The sequence below is a fragment of the Colossoma macropomum genome, unplaced genomic scaffold (assembly GCF_904425465.1).
Source record: "Colossoma macropomum unplaced genomic scaffold, Colossoma_macropomum, whole genome shotgun sequence".
NCBI classification, from domain to species: Eukaryota; Metazoa; Chordata; class Actinopteri; order Characiformes; family Serrasalmidae; genus Colossoma; species Colossoma macropomum.
Window position 1 is genome coordinate 917304 of NW_023495267.1, and position 13496 is coordinate 930799.

Genomic DNA, 13496 nt, shown 5'->3' on the forward strand with positions numbered 1-13496 from the left:
GCTTAAATAGATGGAATTGTGTTCATAGGATCCTTTGCAGTCCCTTTCTTTCTCCACACTTTTCTCTCCCCATCACTTTAATAAAGATTAATCTTCACCTTATCTTTTCATAAAACTTTGCTCCAGAACTCTTTTAGCTTTGTCTGTCTTTGCGAATTAACGTAAAATGAAACTTTAATTCAAACAGATTAAAATGTGATCTCAGCTTTAAAATGTGATTTGAGCATGGTTCATTAATGAGTTGTAAACCTTACAAATAGACATTACAACATTAAAGGAATGCTTCTCAAAAAAGAATTTAAACAATTTTCCATTAGCCCAAACATAATTCATCAGCCAGAAAGATGTATTTGGTGTCCAAAATTTGCTTCTTCAGTTTTGCGCTGGAGCTAAGATACTCATGTAGCTAACAAGTAATGGATGTCCAGTTTTGGTGGCAAACTTCTAGTATATCAGCCATGTAGCTCCAGAGCAAAATAAAGAAGCAAACTTCTTGTACCATACATGCCATGGCTGTTCAAATATGTCTGGGACTGTGGCATAGCCAGAATTATATGGAAGGGGGAACTTCATTATGCTGTGATGCTGGACAACCACCAACTAGTCCACTGCATTGTAGCTACTATAGTAAGAGAGAGAGAGAAAAAAAACTAAATGTTAAACACAACACAATTGCTGACCTTGCATTTATTTTATTGTCTAGTTACTATAACAGCTGACAGCATACCATAGTGAGTACTGGCTAATTAACCATAGGTCTTTTACAGCACTACAAGTAGTCTAGAACCTTTACCATTTACTTAGCTTGCTAGTAACCTAGCAAGTAAAAAGGGTTGTGCTGTGCTTTATTGTAGAGTTGATTTATAACTGCAATGTTAATATTACAGCTGTGTAACAATGCCATGATAGCAACCACTGAAAACTGGAGGTCAAAGAACAATTGGCTGTCACTTTTATTTTAAGGTGGTTAAAAAAGCAAGATGATGCAACTCATCCTGTACTATAAGGGGAAGACGAATTACATTTTATAACAATTTCATTGGCATCAGAGGAGTCTTTTGGTCTTTTGAGCAGTCAGAAATCTCAAAGGGCCCAATTGAAGATGCTTAGGCCCCCCTGAGATCCCTTCATAGCTAACCCCTAGTTTGGGCTTGGGAAGAAATCTGAGTTTTTGGTAAACCATTATTTGAACCCTAGAATAGACATTTTAATAAATTTGTTGAAAACAAACACACCTTTACTTTCAATACTCTTAATACAATACGGAGAGTTCCCAGGACTAGAATATAGGGTATAACTTTGGACTGAACATTGCAGGGGTTGAAGAGGACCTCCTTTGGCAGTCTTGCTTGCATTACAGCCATGGGAAAGAAACGGCAAAAGCTAAACACCTTTTGGAAATATGCAAAAAATATAAGGATTTATTCTTACCACAATAATTCCAATAACAAAATGACATAGTTTTATTGGTTAGATTAAGTGATCTAAGGTATATTAATGAAAAATACCGACATGTTTCTAGGCAGAGTTTGTTATGTGTACTGTTGTCACAATACTGTGTCCTCAAAATTAAGGTCTTAATCCTTACAGCAAAATATTATCTATACTGTTGTTGATCCTTTTTGGTCGTCAAAAAGGCCCAAAAATGCCTTCATTTCCACAGGAGGCTGAGGAGAGTAAACCTCTCACATCAGCTCCTTTGCAACTTCTACAGGTCCACAGTGGAGGGCATTCTGACCAACTGCATCACAGTCTGGTATGGCAGCTCTACTGCTGCAGAATGGATGGCTCTGCAGAGGGTGATAAAAACTGCCCAGTTCATCACTGCACCTGTCCTCCCACAGGACATTTACAATAAAAGCTGTCTGAGGAACGCCAGTATCACCTCAGACCCCACATACCCCAGCCACATCCTGCACTCATTGTCCATTTTATCAGCTCCATGTACCATATAAGTGCACTTTGTAGTTCTACAATTATAGACTGTAGTCCATCTGTTTGCTATGGAAATGGCCTGATGCACATGCTACAGTCACTGGGGATTTTCTGACTGAATCAATTATTTTACGTAGCACTTCTAAATTTCTGATTCTTGGTGATTTTAACATTCATGTTAAAATTTATCACCGCCTGTCCGAGCCTTTAGTAGGAGATGTTATTATTGTAACTTATTGACTCTTTTAATCTGACTCAGTCTGTTACTGGCCCTGCTTATGAGCATGGACATACTTTAGACCTTGTTTTGTTATTTGTTTTCTCAGTGTGCAATTTAGAGATAGCAGATGCATGTTTGTCTGATCACAGACCAGTCTCCGCCCACAAACTAAACAGTTTGTCCCACTTCTGCCTGCGCAGTTTCGTTAAGGTGAACTGACATCCAAGATCTGACATAGTCTATTCACAAATACATTATCCCCTGCTGAAATAACACAGGAGTCATGGTCATCAGGCTCACTGTGTGCCATTTATTGCCAGTAAACACAAAGCAAGAATGGTTACTTTTGGTGTTTTGCTGGGCTCGACAGCTGTGGCCATCAGACTGAAGGCTCCGCCAACTCTCTTAGCTACAAGAATTTGATGTGATCAGTTGCTTCGCAACTCTTTAGAATGACTTTAATTATTTGAATTGTTTTTATGTTATCATTTTATTTTGTTTATACACGTGTATATGTCTATGTATATATATATATATATATATATGTATATATATATATATACGTATATAAATCATACATATGCATATGTAAATCCTACACACACACACACAAATATATATATATATATATATATATATATATATATATACATGATTTAGTGATCGGTTTACTTTACGTTTTACTTTATTTAGGCTATTCATTAATTTGCAGGCCTGCAGTAAGCTAGTTCCAGCTGCTCCTGCACACAACATTGAAAAATTTGCCCCGTGCCACAATATATTGTGGCGGGTCCAGCGGAAATCCGCAGAAAGCAGACCTCTAGTCTCAGCCATGGCTCAATGTTGACACTTGTGCATTTAGATAGGAATGGAGGAAGGCAGAACGGAAATGGAAGAAAGATAATCTTCAAGTCTCTTACCAAATCAGTGTATGTGAAAGCTGATATGCCAACATGATCGCCAAACATTCACATCTTATTAATTCTTTTTAAAACAATCAATAAGATACTGCATTCTACCATTATATAAACCCCTGAGGCAACTGCTGAAATTTATGAAGATTTTATAATTTTATTTTTTATCCGCAAAATTGACAATATAAGAGCACACATCTCATTTTTGGCCCATGACCCCTCTGACTTACCTACATGTTCTGTTTTCCTTAATGAGTTTGAGCCTGTGTCAGTGTTTTATCTAACTGATTTGATTATGCATATGAAGCCTAACACTTGCTCCCTGAAAGCACTTTCCACACGGTTCCTCAAAATGTGCTGCCATCTGTTGGTCTATATAGAGTATTTTGTCTATAATAGCAGTCTCATCAATAGCGTAGTTCCTTCTTTTTTAAAAAATGCTCACTAAGACTTTTTAAAAAGCCTGGCTTAGATCCAATGGTCCTCAACAATTTTAGACCAATATCTATATTACCGTTCTTGTCAAAAGTTTTGGAGAAAGTTGTCTTTCTTCAACTTTCTTCATTTTTAAGCATACATAATATCAAGGACACATTTTAATGACCATAGTACTCTGTCTGCTCTTCTTAAGGTATCTAACAACTTACTTTTAGCTGTTGTGCTATTTTAATTTTGTTAGACCTCAGCGCAGCCTTTGACACTGTCTTTGACACACCACTTTGTTGGATTGCCTGAAGTGTGGTGTTGACATCCAGGGTATTGCGCTGAAGTGCTTTGCCTCTTATCTGGAAAATCGACCCTTTTCTGTCAAGATGGGTCACTTTTCCTCCTCCTCAGTGCCTGTTACTAGTGGGGTACCTCAGGGCTCTATTTTGGGTCCTATTTTGTTTTCTTTATGCATGCTTCCTCTTGGTTTCATTTTTCAGAAGTACAAAATGACCCTATCACTGTTATGCATATGACACACAGCTCTACCTCTCGCTAAAACCAGGTAAAAATGGCTCTCTGCACCCCATGTTTGATTGTCTGAGAGATAGAAACTGCTGGATGTCTAAGAACTTATTTAATCTAAACCAGGACAAAATGGAAATTATTATTCTCGGAAATCCAAATCCAGCCAGAGCTATAGCTAATGATCTGGGGTTATTATCATCTTGCGTACATAGCCATGTAAAAATCTTGTTGTTTTTTATTCTGCTCTTGAGAAGCAAATAAATGTTGTTGTGAGGGGTAGCTCATTTCAACTTATGAGTATAGCAAAAATTAAAAGCCCGGAAACAGTTGTTCATACTTTTATTTCCTCTCGTATCGAGTATTGTGACTCGTTGTACTTGGGAATCTGTCCATCAAGTTTGTCACTTCTACAGCTGGCCCAAAATACGGCCGCTAGGCTCCTAACTGGTACTAAGAACATGACCTCCTCTGCTTCTATTCCACCTCACAAGCCCTACAATCTTCTAACTAGTTGCTCTTAGCCATTCCACACTCTCGGATGAGATTCAAAGGCGACTGGGCCTTTTCTGTAGCTGCCCCAAGACTCTGGAATTCTTTTCATAAAGGAATCCCCCACAATAGACGTTTTAAGTTAAATGTAAAAATCCATGTATTTTCTCAGGCATTCGTGTTTTTTCAGTGACTTTGCATTCAGTATCTGTTCTGTCTTGGTTTGTTCTGTCTTGCCAGTGTAGCTCTTTTAATTTGTCTTATTGTTTTTATTTGAGAGGTTTTTGCATGTTATTTTCCTTGTTGAATGTATTGTGTAGTTTTGAACAGTTAATAGTGGTTATTTTAATTGATATTATTGTGCAGCACTTTGGCCAAAACTTGTGTTATAAATGTGCTATAGAAATGAAGATAAAAAATAAAATGACTTGACATTTCTCAGTCCAGCAGTGACACTGAAGTGTTTAAAAACTCCAGCAGCACTGCTGTGTCTGATCCACTCAGACCAGCGCAACACACACTAACACACCACCACCACATCAGTGTCACTGCAGTGCTGAGAATGATCCACCACCCAAAAAGTAACTGCTCTGTGAGGGTCCATGAGGGTCCTGACCATTAAACAACAGGGTAAAAGAGGGATAACAAAGTTTACAGAGAAACAGATGGACTACAGTCTGTAATTGTAGAACTACAAAAACTACATATATGGTTGGTGGAGCTGATAAAACGGACAATGTGTGTAGAAACAAGGAGGTGTTAATGTTATGCCTGTATTTCTGAACAGCTTATGTCAGTAATTGCTGTGTGACGATAAGCTTGACGTTGGTCGATGTATGATAACAATAATGAAAGTTAAATTGAATAATGTGAGATTAGCACGTACATTATGCTCATTTTCACAGAACAAGCTCCTCACCTATTAGTGCTAAAATTAACCCAAACTATTACTGGGTCTATTGGAATAAAAGGGGACTTAACCCTAGACATGTTTCTGTGGGGTCTTGAGTGTGGGATGTTCTGGCTGCGACGTCCTGACGTCTCACCACTAAACCAGACTAAACGCTGCCTGCTGTGTTACCGAAGGTGTCCGAGGCGCGCGCCTGACGGAGAGGGTTTCTATGTCTGACTGGACGCGAGACTTCGTGGTTGTAAAATGAGCTCTTCAGAGGAACGGTGTCAAGGGACAAAACGACCCGCATCTCCAAATGAAGTATGTCTGATCCAAATAATTAGCTAACGAAGCTCTTTCTAAAAATATCCAGCCATTCAGACTAACACAGATAGCTAGCTGCTAACTGTAAGCTAACCTATATAACCTAAGGTAGTCATTAGGCTCTCTGCAATGTAGCTAGCTGGCTAGCGTGCTAATTTCTTTAGCTATTTATCTTAGCTACTTACCCACACTTGTACTCTATCAGTGTGTGACACGGGCCACTTGCATATTACAAATGAACTGAATTACTTCAGAATATATACTGGACTTGCAGTTTACGTCGTTTTCGCAACAGATTGTTCCCCCCATGCAATCCCTTGGCAGGACAACCATTAGCTGCATTTTCTGGTAGGCTATGTAGTTAGCTAGCTAGCAAGGCAAGTTTTTTTAACAACCATTTTTATTTTAAGAACCAATTTTAGTAAGTAGACCAAATATACAGTCGTTTGGTTTGAAAAAAAAGTTCTGTTTACTTTGCTAACTAAGTTACGATTATGTGATCTTGCAGCATCGTCCAAACAGTGACATGCTAGCTAGGTAGCTACTTGCTGAAAGTAGTTAGCTAGTCATGCTCTTAAGGGACCTCTCAACAGTGTCAACAGCTACGAGTAAACTAAAACTGGTTCCATAATTCCTCATTCTGTTGCACAGGCAGGATCCACAAAATGGGCATCAGCAGACTTGGGAACAGATGAAAGGAGACAGAAGTTTCTGAGGCTGATGGGGGCAGGAAAGGTGAATATGAAATTGACCCAAAGTAGTTGACAAACACAAACAGTTTTGCAGACACTATTGAATCCAGTGATCATGATTGATCTTTGTACAAATTAAAACGTGTTACCTTTTTGGCATTTCTTATTAGAAAGAGCACACTGGACGCCTTGTTATTGGAGACCACAAATCAACATCCAATTTTCGTACGGGTGGGTAAACGTAAAATACAAATCTAGTGCATTTTCTTGACCCAGTTTTGCATGTGCAGTGTTTCTCCTTTGTGTGTCATTGAGGAATTCATTGTCTTGATGTGAAATGGTTAGTCATAGAGAAACTTGCAGACTCTGATTTCTCTACAGTGGTTCTACAGGGAACCACATTTTCTAAAACAGAAATATAGCTATTTTTCTGCAGTCCAAAACAACATACATGTGTCTTGAATTTTTAATGTTAATAATGAAAAAAAAGATATTTTCTGGGTACTATTTTTTTTTCTTCCAGGAATGGATTTAAAAATATATATATTAGGTCAAAGCTTTATCTCAAAACTAACGTAAGAACTTCATGGACACCAGGCGGTGTAAGCATTTCATGTAGTAACTTTCTGTGAAGTAGCTTTTTAGAGGCATTAAACGCTTGAGATTTCACTTTAAATCCGAATTACTTCTACGTTTTGATGATTGAGTGATGCAGATATTTGGAAACTTTGTTGGAATTCCCCTTTAAAGTGAGTTTAATTCACAGGATGCTAGCACAAAATATGAATTCCAAGATGCCTTGTTCATAGTGCTCCAAACAACACCAGAAGGATAGCGGTTCGTTCATTTTTGATCAGTATGAACGTTCACATGTTCTGAACTGTCACGTGATCACACTTATTCCTGAACATTTAACCTCATAGAAAATTTAGTTTCAGTACTAATTTAACACACTTTGCTGTAAAGTTCACAAATTTCAGACCTCTGTGTTTTGGTTAATAAGATGTGTTATGTTAGGATTGGAGCATTGCAAGATGAGATGTCTCAGGGGTAGAGTTGGGCACCCTTGTTCTACATGATTACCCATTTGGATATCTGTGTTGAAATTCTTAATTGTCAGTTATAACATGCTTTTTCTTCTGCATGGTTCTATGGTCTCTCCAGGTGCAGAAGATCAGAGGATGAACTCTGAGCTGGAGCACCAATATCAACAAGGACTAGATGGCAAACTTTCTGGCCGGAACAGGAGACACTGTGGCTTAGGTTTCAGTGAGGTGAGAGCACATTCATCCTGTCAAATCAGCAGCTTTTTATCAGCAGGGCCATTTCTTGCTGTAAGTGGTAGCAGCAGCTGCTTAGTGCCCCTGAGCCACCAGGGGGCCCAGGAAGTGGGCAGTTGCTTTTGCCCTTTGTGACAATTAATTGTGCTCCAGACATTTGTTCAACATTAAGTGATATTGGCCACCACTAGAATCATGATATTGTATCATTATCTTGAGAAATTACATCACAATATGCTTTTCTCAGCATATCGTTGATATTGTCAGCACTTAAACAACACCGACAAATTCCATGTTTCATTAGAGCATAATTAGTCCTGATTAACTGTATTGGGTGAAGCATGTTTATTGAAATATTGAATAAAAATAACTGTACTTAGTTTTTGATATTTTTAAAATGTGACTCTAGTGGGGATTTTTTTCAGTTTTAACTTATCCAACTTTTAAAAAAAAACTAAACATTGAGATACATGTGTTGTGAAAATGTCTTCAAGCATTGAGATACGTATGTTTTGTCATATTACCAACCGCTGACTGATATTAGCAGAAGTTTAGTCTAGTTGTAATGCTGGGGAAAATTCCATTCTGTCATATAAAATAGGAATGGGGTGTTTGGGGGCCCCAAATATTTAGAAGCGGTCCTGTTTCTAAAGACCCGTAGGTGGGCCACTAGATGTGTATGTGAAACTGTGGCCATTGTATTTTTGATTTTCGTTTTTACCAAAAAGTGCACCATTCATAGCTCTGTGTGCTGTGTCAGTTTTTAATAGTTTCCCTTTCTATGTCACAGCCTGATCCACAATCTGAGAGTCAGAGCACCGTTGAATCAGGAAAGCCGGACAGCCCCAACCTGACCTCTGAGAAGACACATGAACAGCAGGAGGATCAAGAAAAGACACATTCACCAAGCACAGACCATGAAAAACAGGAACAGTCAAAAAACACGAAAGACTCAAAGGAGGACAAAAAAAAGACTTTTAAAATGGCGTTTGTCAAGGCATCATAAAACGTCTCAGTAATGTCTTCAGATTCTTTTGTTCTTTTCTCCCTAAAAAAAGGTCCCTCCAGTGAATGGCAGAGAAAGGGCAGTTTTTAACCAAAACTGAAGCGTTTTTTGAAACATCAGTTTGTCTGTGCCAAGCAGTTTGGATCTTGAAGGGTTGCAAAGAGGATTTTCCTCCCTTTACTTTTTATATGTGCAGACATTCTGAAAAATAAAGCCTGTCATTATATAAAATTATCAGTATCAAGTGTAAGCAAATAATTGTCCTAACATCAATAAAGCTAAGAAGAATGGAATTTACATCAGTACACGTGGCTCATCATGTATCATGAGAATGTATAATATTAGTGGTATGTCAGTCGTGTATGTTGCAATATGATTGCAGAAGGATATTTGTTCATATTTGACAATCTGAAAAGACCATCAATAAGGACAGGATATCGGAAGACTACAGTTACTTAATACATAATTCAACATAATACAAGAGACATTTTTATTTTGAATATACTGAGAAAAAATATAATTTGAACACTTTTTACTGAAACAGTCACGAAACAGAAATCTGGCATAAATGTTATGAGACCACAATCTGGCAGCATGACTCATTTCTATGAAAGAATTCTGGATTTCTAAAATTAAAACTCCTGCAAAATGGAAGTAAAACCAAAAGTATTGCATTAATATTTTTGATCAGTATATTTATAAAAATAGCACCTCTTAAGATGTGTGCTATAAAAGTATCAAGTATGATTTGGGCAGTATAAAATACACAAACCCCATACCATGGAAAAAGTATTTTAATGGTACAAATGTAGTATTTGGTGATTAAAAAATGTGAAAATGTCAGAAGACACATCTGATGCAGATACAGATACAGGAGGTGACAAACTAACAGAAGCAAAAAAGTACTTCAACTTTGAAGTAACTAGATGACGATCACAAAGGCAACCACAGCAGTGAACCATATTAACTGGCAGCATTTGTCATTTATAAAATACTTCAGAAAACTAAGGGTCAATTCCACATATCGAAGTGCCCTGAAAGGACAGTTACTAAACACCAACCTTTAACCCATCACGCCTCTTCCGAACATGGTGGCTCCATAATGTGGTGTGTGTTATGTGGGAGTCAACTGGTATGTTTTTTTTAACAGGCAAGGTCATTCAACATTTAAGGTCATTTTAGATGACCAGGTGCACTCTATGGTGCAAACACTGTTCTTTCATATTGCTCCCATATTCCAGGATGACAATTCTGCCAGATACACAATAAACAAGTACAAGAGGGGTTTCATGAACACAGGAACGCCAGCCTCTGTAATCACCAGATCTAAACATCTCTGAACTTTTATGAGAAGATTCAATGTGAAGAGTACAAAAAAGACATTTCCACCTCCTTCATCCTTTAATTAATTTGAGGTGTTTCTTATTTAAACGAAAAGGTCCAATGTCTCTACACAAAAAAAAATAATAAAAACAAAAAAAGGCTTGTAATGACAGGCAAAGGGCTCTTTTGCTGGAGTAATATTTTGCTAGGTGCTTCCATTATTATGTCCCCCTGTAAGTAACTGCTTTATCAAAATACATGAAGTCTTTCCATCTACAACATGCAGCAAACTAGTAATTATCCTAACAGCAAGAATAAAAGCTTCTAAAAATTGCTAATAAAAAGTTATGCAGGCACAGCAATTTAAAGTGCATCATTAAATATTAAATTAGAATCAATTAAATACGAAACAAAATTAGTTTTGTCAATATTAGATACAATCTTTGGCAATTTAATATGTGTAAATATTTGTTGTGAATCAAAAATTGTTCAAACTTTAGGAATTACACACTGAAAAACAGTACACATTCTGCTGATTATGTACAATCTTCACATATCTTCATATACTGCTTTGGCTGAGAAGAGAAACAGAAATGACAATCAAACTCAACAGACAGACAAACACATTAATGCTGGGTTTGCTAGTCATACATTACATTCAAGAAAGACCTTTGCATGTTTAGTGTCTGACAGAAAGTCAGAGTCATGTAAAAGAATCTGATGGATTATAAACAATCAGCAGTGCATTTTACCTTCATGCCCAACTGTTGCATTTAATAGAAAGGAAAGTTACAATTTTGGGGCCATTAGGGGCCTAAAGTCACTGAAGTGACAAACATACCATTGCTTTGAAGGATCATTCTCAAGTAATGGATCTTGTAAGGCAGAGGCCTAGTTAAGAGCATATAGATGGCAAAAAAATTAAAGGAAATGAAAAGAAAAACCTGAATAAATACAGGACAAAACAAGAAAACATTACTGTCAGAGTTCTAGCCATATTTCAAATAATTTCGAATCAGGTAATAAATAAGTAAACAAAATCACTAGTTTTAATTCAGACTCTTATTCAGTCTGCTTATCAGGGCGTAATGATTGGATGATGGGATACTGGCCCACTAAATAACCATCCTGACACCAGGTCTGCCTCTGGTGGCTGAGGACATGAACAACTGTTCATGTCTGCAGCCACACAGGTCTCCTAAATAGAAACTGGTAATCAAAATGTTAATATCTGACAGTATATTTACTTTTTCTATTTAAGCACATATAAAACCACACAATGTTATACTTTTGCACTCGAGTAGAAATGTACTTACTCAAGTCATATTTTACTAGTGGTGTTTCCACTACCACTAAAGTACAGAATGTTTGTTATGGAACATGTTTATTTGCACATACAGGAAAATATGTATTAAAATTATCTGTTAAGTTCACTTAATTATCATGCAAGTTAAATCTTCCACAGAACTGATGTATGCAGCTTTTAACTAGGCCTTATCCTCTGCTTTATAAGCTCTATTACTTAGGAGTGATGCTTCACAACAGCGTTACAAATCGAACAAATGCCCATCATTTTAGTTTAAGGCCCCTTTTATCAGTACTATGTCACTGACGTCAATCTTATCGTCATCTAGCAATTACTGGCATAAGCTGTTCAGAAATATTAAACTGTTGCTTTATGATACTCAATGATTATGTTTATTACGCTGATTATTTGTCATGAAGTTCCTGTGTTTGTAGCCCTCAAATAAAATGTAACTTATACTTCTCCAGGTTAACTAAGCTCAGAGATTTCATACTGGTTCACCTTCTGTGAAGAGAGTGGGAGGCAAAGTCATGATCTGCTCCTGCTGCTGAAGGACATGGTCTAGGTCTGAGAAGTCCAGCTGCTCTGAGCCTATGGGAAGCAGTGCAGGTGGGATACTGAAAAGAAAGAATTTTTTTTTTCATTTTAAAGAAAAGAAAATAAGAGAGCTATTTTAAACCATAAGATCCTATACAATAACTGGAGCTTAAAGACATTCTCTCTTACTTAGCAATATCAAGAATTTTGAAATCCATGGCAGTATTTTATGCATTTTAGTAAGTATATCATATATGAATCATATAATATAAAAAGTCATATGAGAAAGGGTAACATACTGCCATCACTTATAAAGCACATAAACACTGCAGAGCAGGGAGAGCAGTGGTCCCCATCTTCAGCCCTCAAAGGACAAAGTCTAGCATGCTTTGGTAACTTCTCTGATCTAAAACTCCCATTAAACCTAGTAATTAACTGAAAGATTTCCTTCCTAAGGAGGGAAATCTGCTAGATTCCAGGTTCCCACAACCCCATCTCCACCTCAGCTCAGTCATTCAACATAAAATCCAAATGTGTCTAATGAATGAAAACTAACATAGCCAGTCAGTGCAATGCTTTCATTCATATATTCATTAGTACCTTGATTTAGCAAGTAGGTTCTTTATCTTTTGCACATTGCGAATGCGTTCCTCTTTCTCCTCCTGGCTTAAGGGTTCTTCAGGCTCTGTCTCCTGGAAGCGCTTTGGTATGGATATCTTTGGGGGAATGGAAAGCTGGAGGAAGGAAATCTAGGTAAATGAATGAAGGTGCTTCATATAGCGCTCACAAAGGATCAGGTGAAGTCATTCCGTTGTATGGACAGCCTTAAGCATAAAAGGGGAACTCCACAATTTTTTTTCCAAAATCTCTACATAACTCAATTCATATGTAACAAAGTCATTCTGAGTGGTTCCATGTGAAATGCTTAATTATAGAGAGACTTACTGTGTCAGAATTATTCACAATGGATTAGATGAAAACCAAACGCCTGAAAAGTTTAATGCCTCTAAAAGCACTCAAGAAATACGACACTGGTATTCGACAGAACAATGATGAAGCTTGAAAAAAACTTCATCATCTCTTTGGTTCTGTGGATGTGAAATCTGGGCAATAAACAATTGAGACAGTAAAAATATTGATGCCTTTGAATTTTGGTGATGGCAAAGACTTCTGAGAGTACTTTGTAGAGCACAGAAAACAATTAAATAGATTCTTGACCAAATTAAGCCTCACTTCTCACTTTAAGCCCAGATAACCAAACTGAAGCTTGTTTATATTATTAATAATAATAAAGGCTCAATAAACTCACTGAAAGCTATTACATGATCTTACAATGATTACAAACACTCTGCCTGATGTCTAAAAACATATTTTTAATAGCTTTTAGATTAACTTTTGGCCTGAAACGTATTTTTAAAGAACAATCATGACAGGTACATGCAAGGTAAAATAGGTCATAAGACACATGTAGGTTTACAGGCCATTTTGAATAGGAAAGTTTCTCTAAAATGGACTGTCACATCGAAACACTCTGACTTTTTACTTCTCATCAATTGAATTTTGTAGAATTTATTTAAAAATCGATGGAATTCCCATTTAACACTGTAAGCAGAAGATCAGATTG

General features: G+C 37.1%; 2 protein-coding genes across 16 annotated transcripts in view; one reads left to right on the forward strand and one right to left on the reverse strand.

Annotated features, from left to right (window-relative positions):
• The first annotated feature begins 5488 nt into the window (after positions 1 to 5488).
• On the forward strand, positions 5489 to 9003 carry cunh11orf58 (chromosome unknown C11orf58 homolog). Its single transcript, XM_036561700.1, has 5 exons — positions 5489 to 5725; positions 6380 to 6463; positions 6591 to 6651; positions 7585 to 7694; positions 8491 to 9003. The coding sequence occupies exons 1-5, from the start codon at positions 5669 to 5671 to the stop codon at positions 8704 to 8706; spliced, it is 528 nt and encodes a 175-aa protein (XP_036417593.1). The 5' UTR covers positions 5489 to 5668; the 3' UTR covers positions 8707 to 9003.
• A 479-nt stretch (positions 9004 to 9482) lies between these two features.
• plekha7a (pleckstrin homology domain containing, family A member 7a) overlaps positions 9483 to 13496 on the reverse strand; it is a 98824-nt gene continuing 94810 nt past the window's right edge. For all 15 annotated transcript variants that reach the window (XM_036561684.1, XM_036561685.1, XM_036561683.1 and 12 more), the window contains 3 exons: positions 12473 to 12606; positions 11837 to 11952; positions 9483 to 10604 (listed from right to left, as the gene is read on the reverse strand). In XM_036561684.1, the coding sequence (XP_036417577.1) occupies positions 10579 to 10604; positions 11837 to 11952; positions 12473 to 12606 (276 nt within the window). In that variant the 3' untranslated portion in view covers positions 9483 to 10578. The remainder of the gene's footprint in view (positions 10605 to 11836; positions 11953 to 12472; positions 12607 to 13496) is intronic.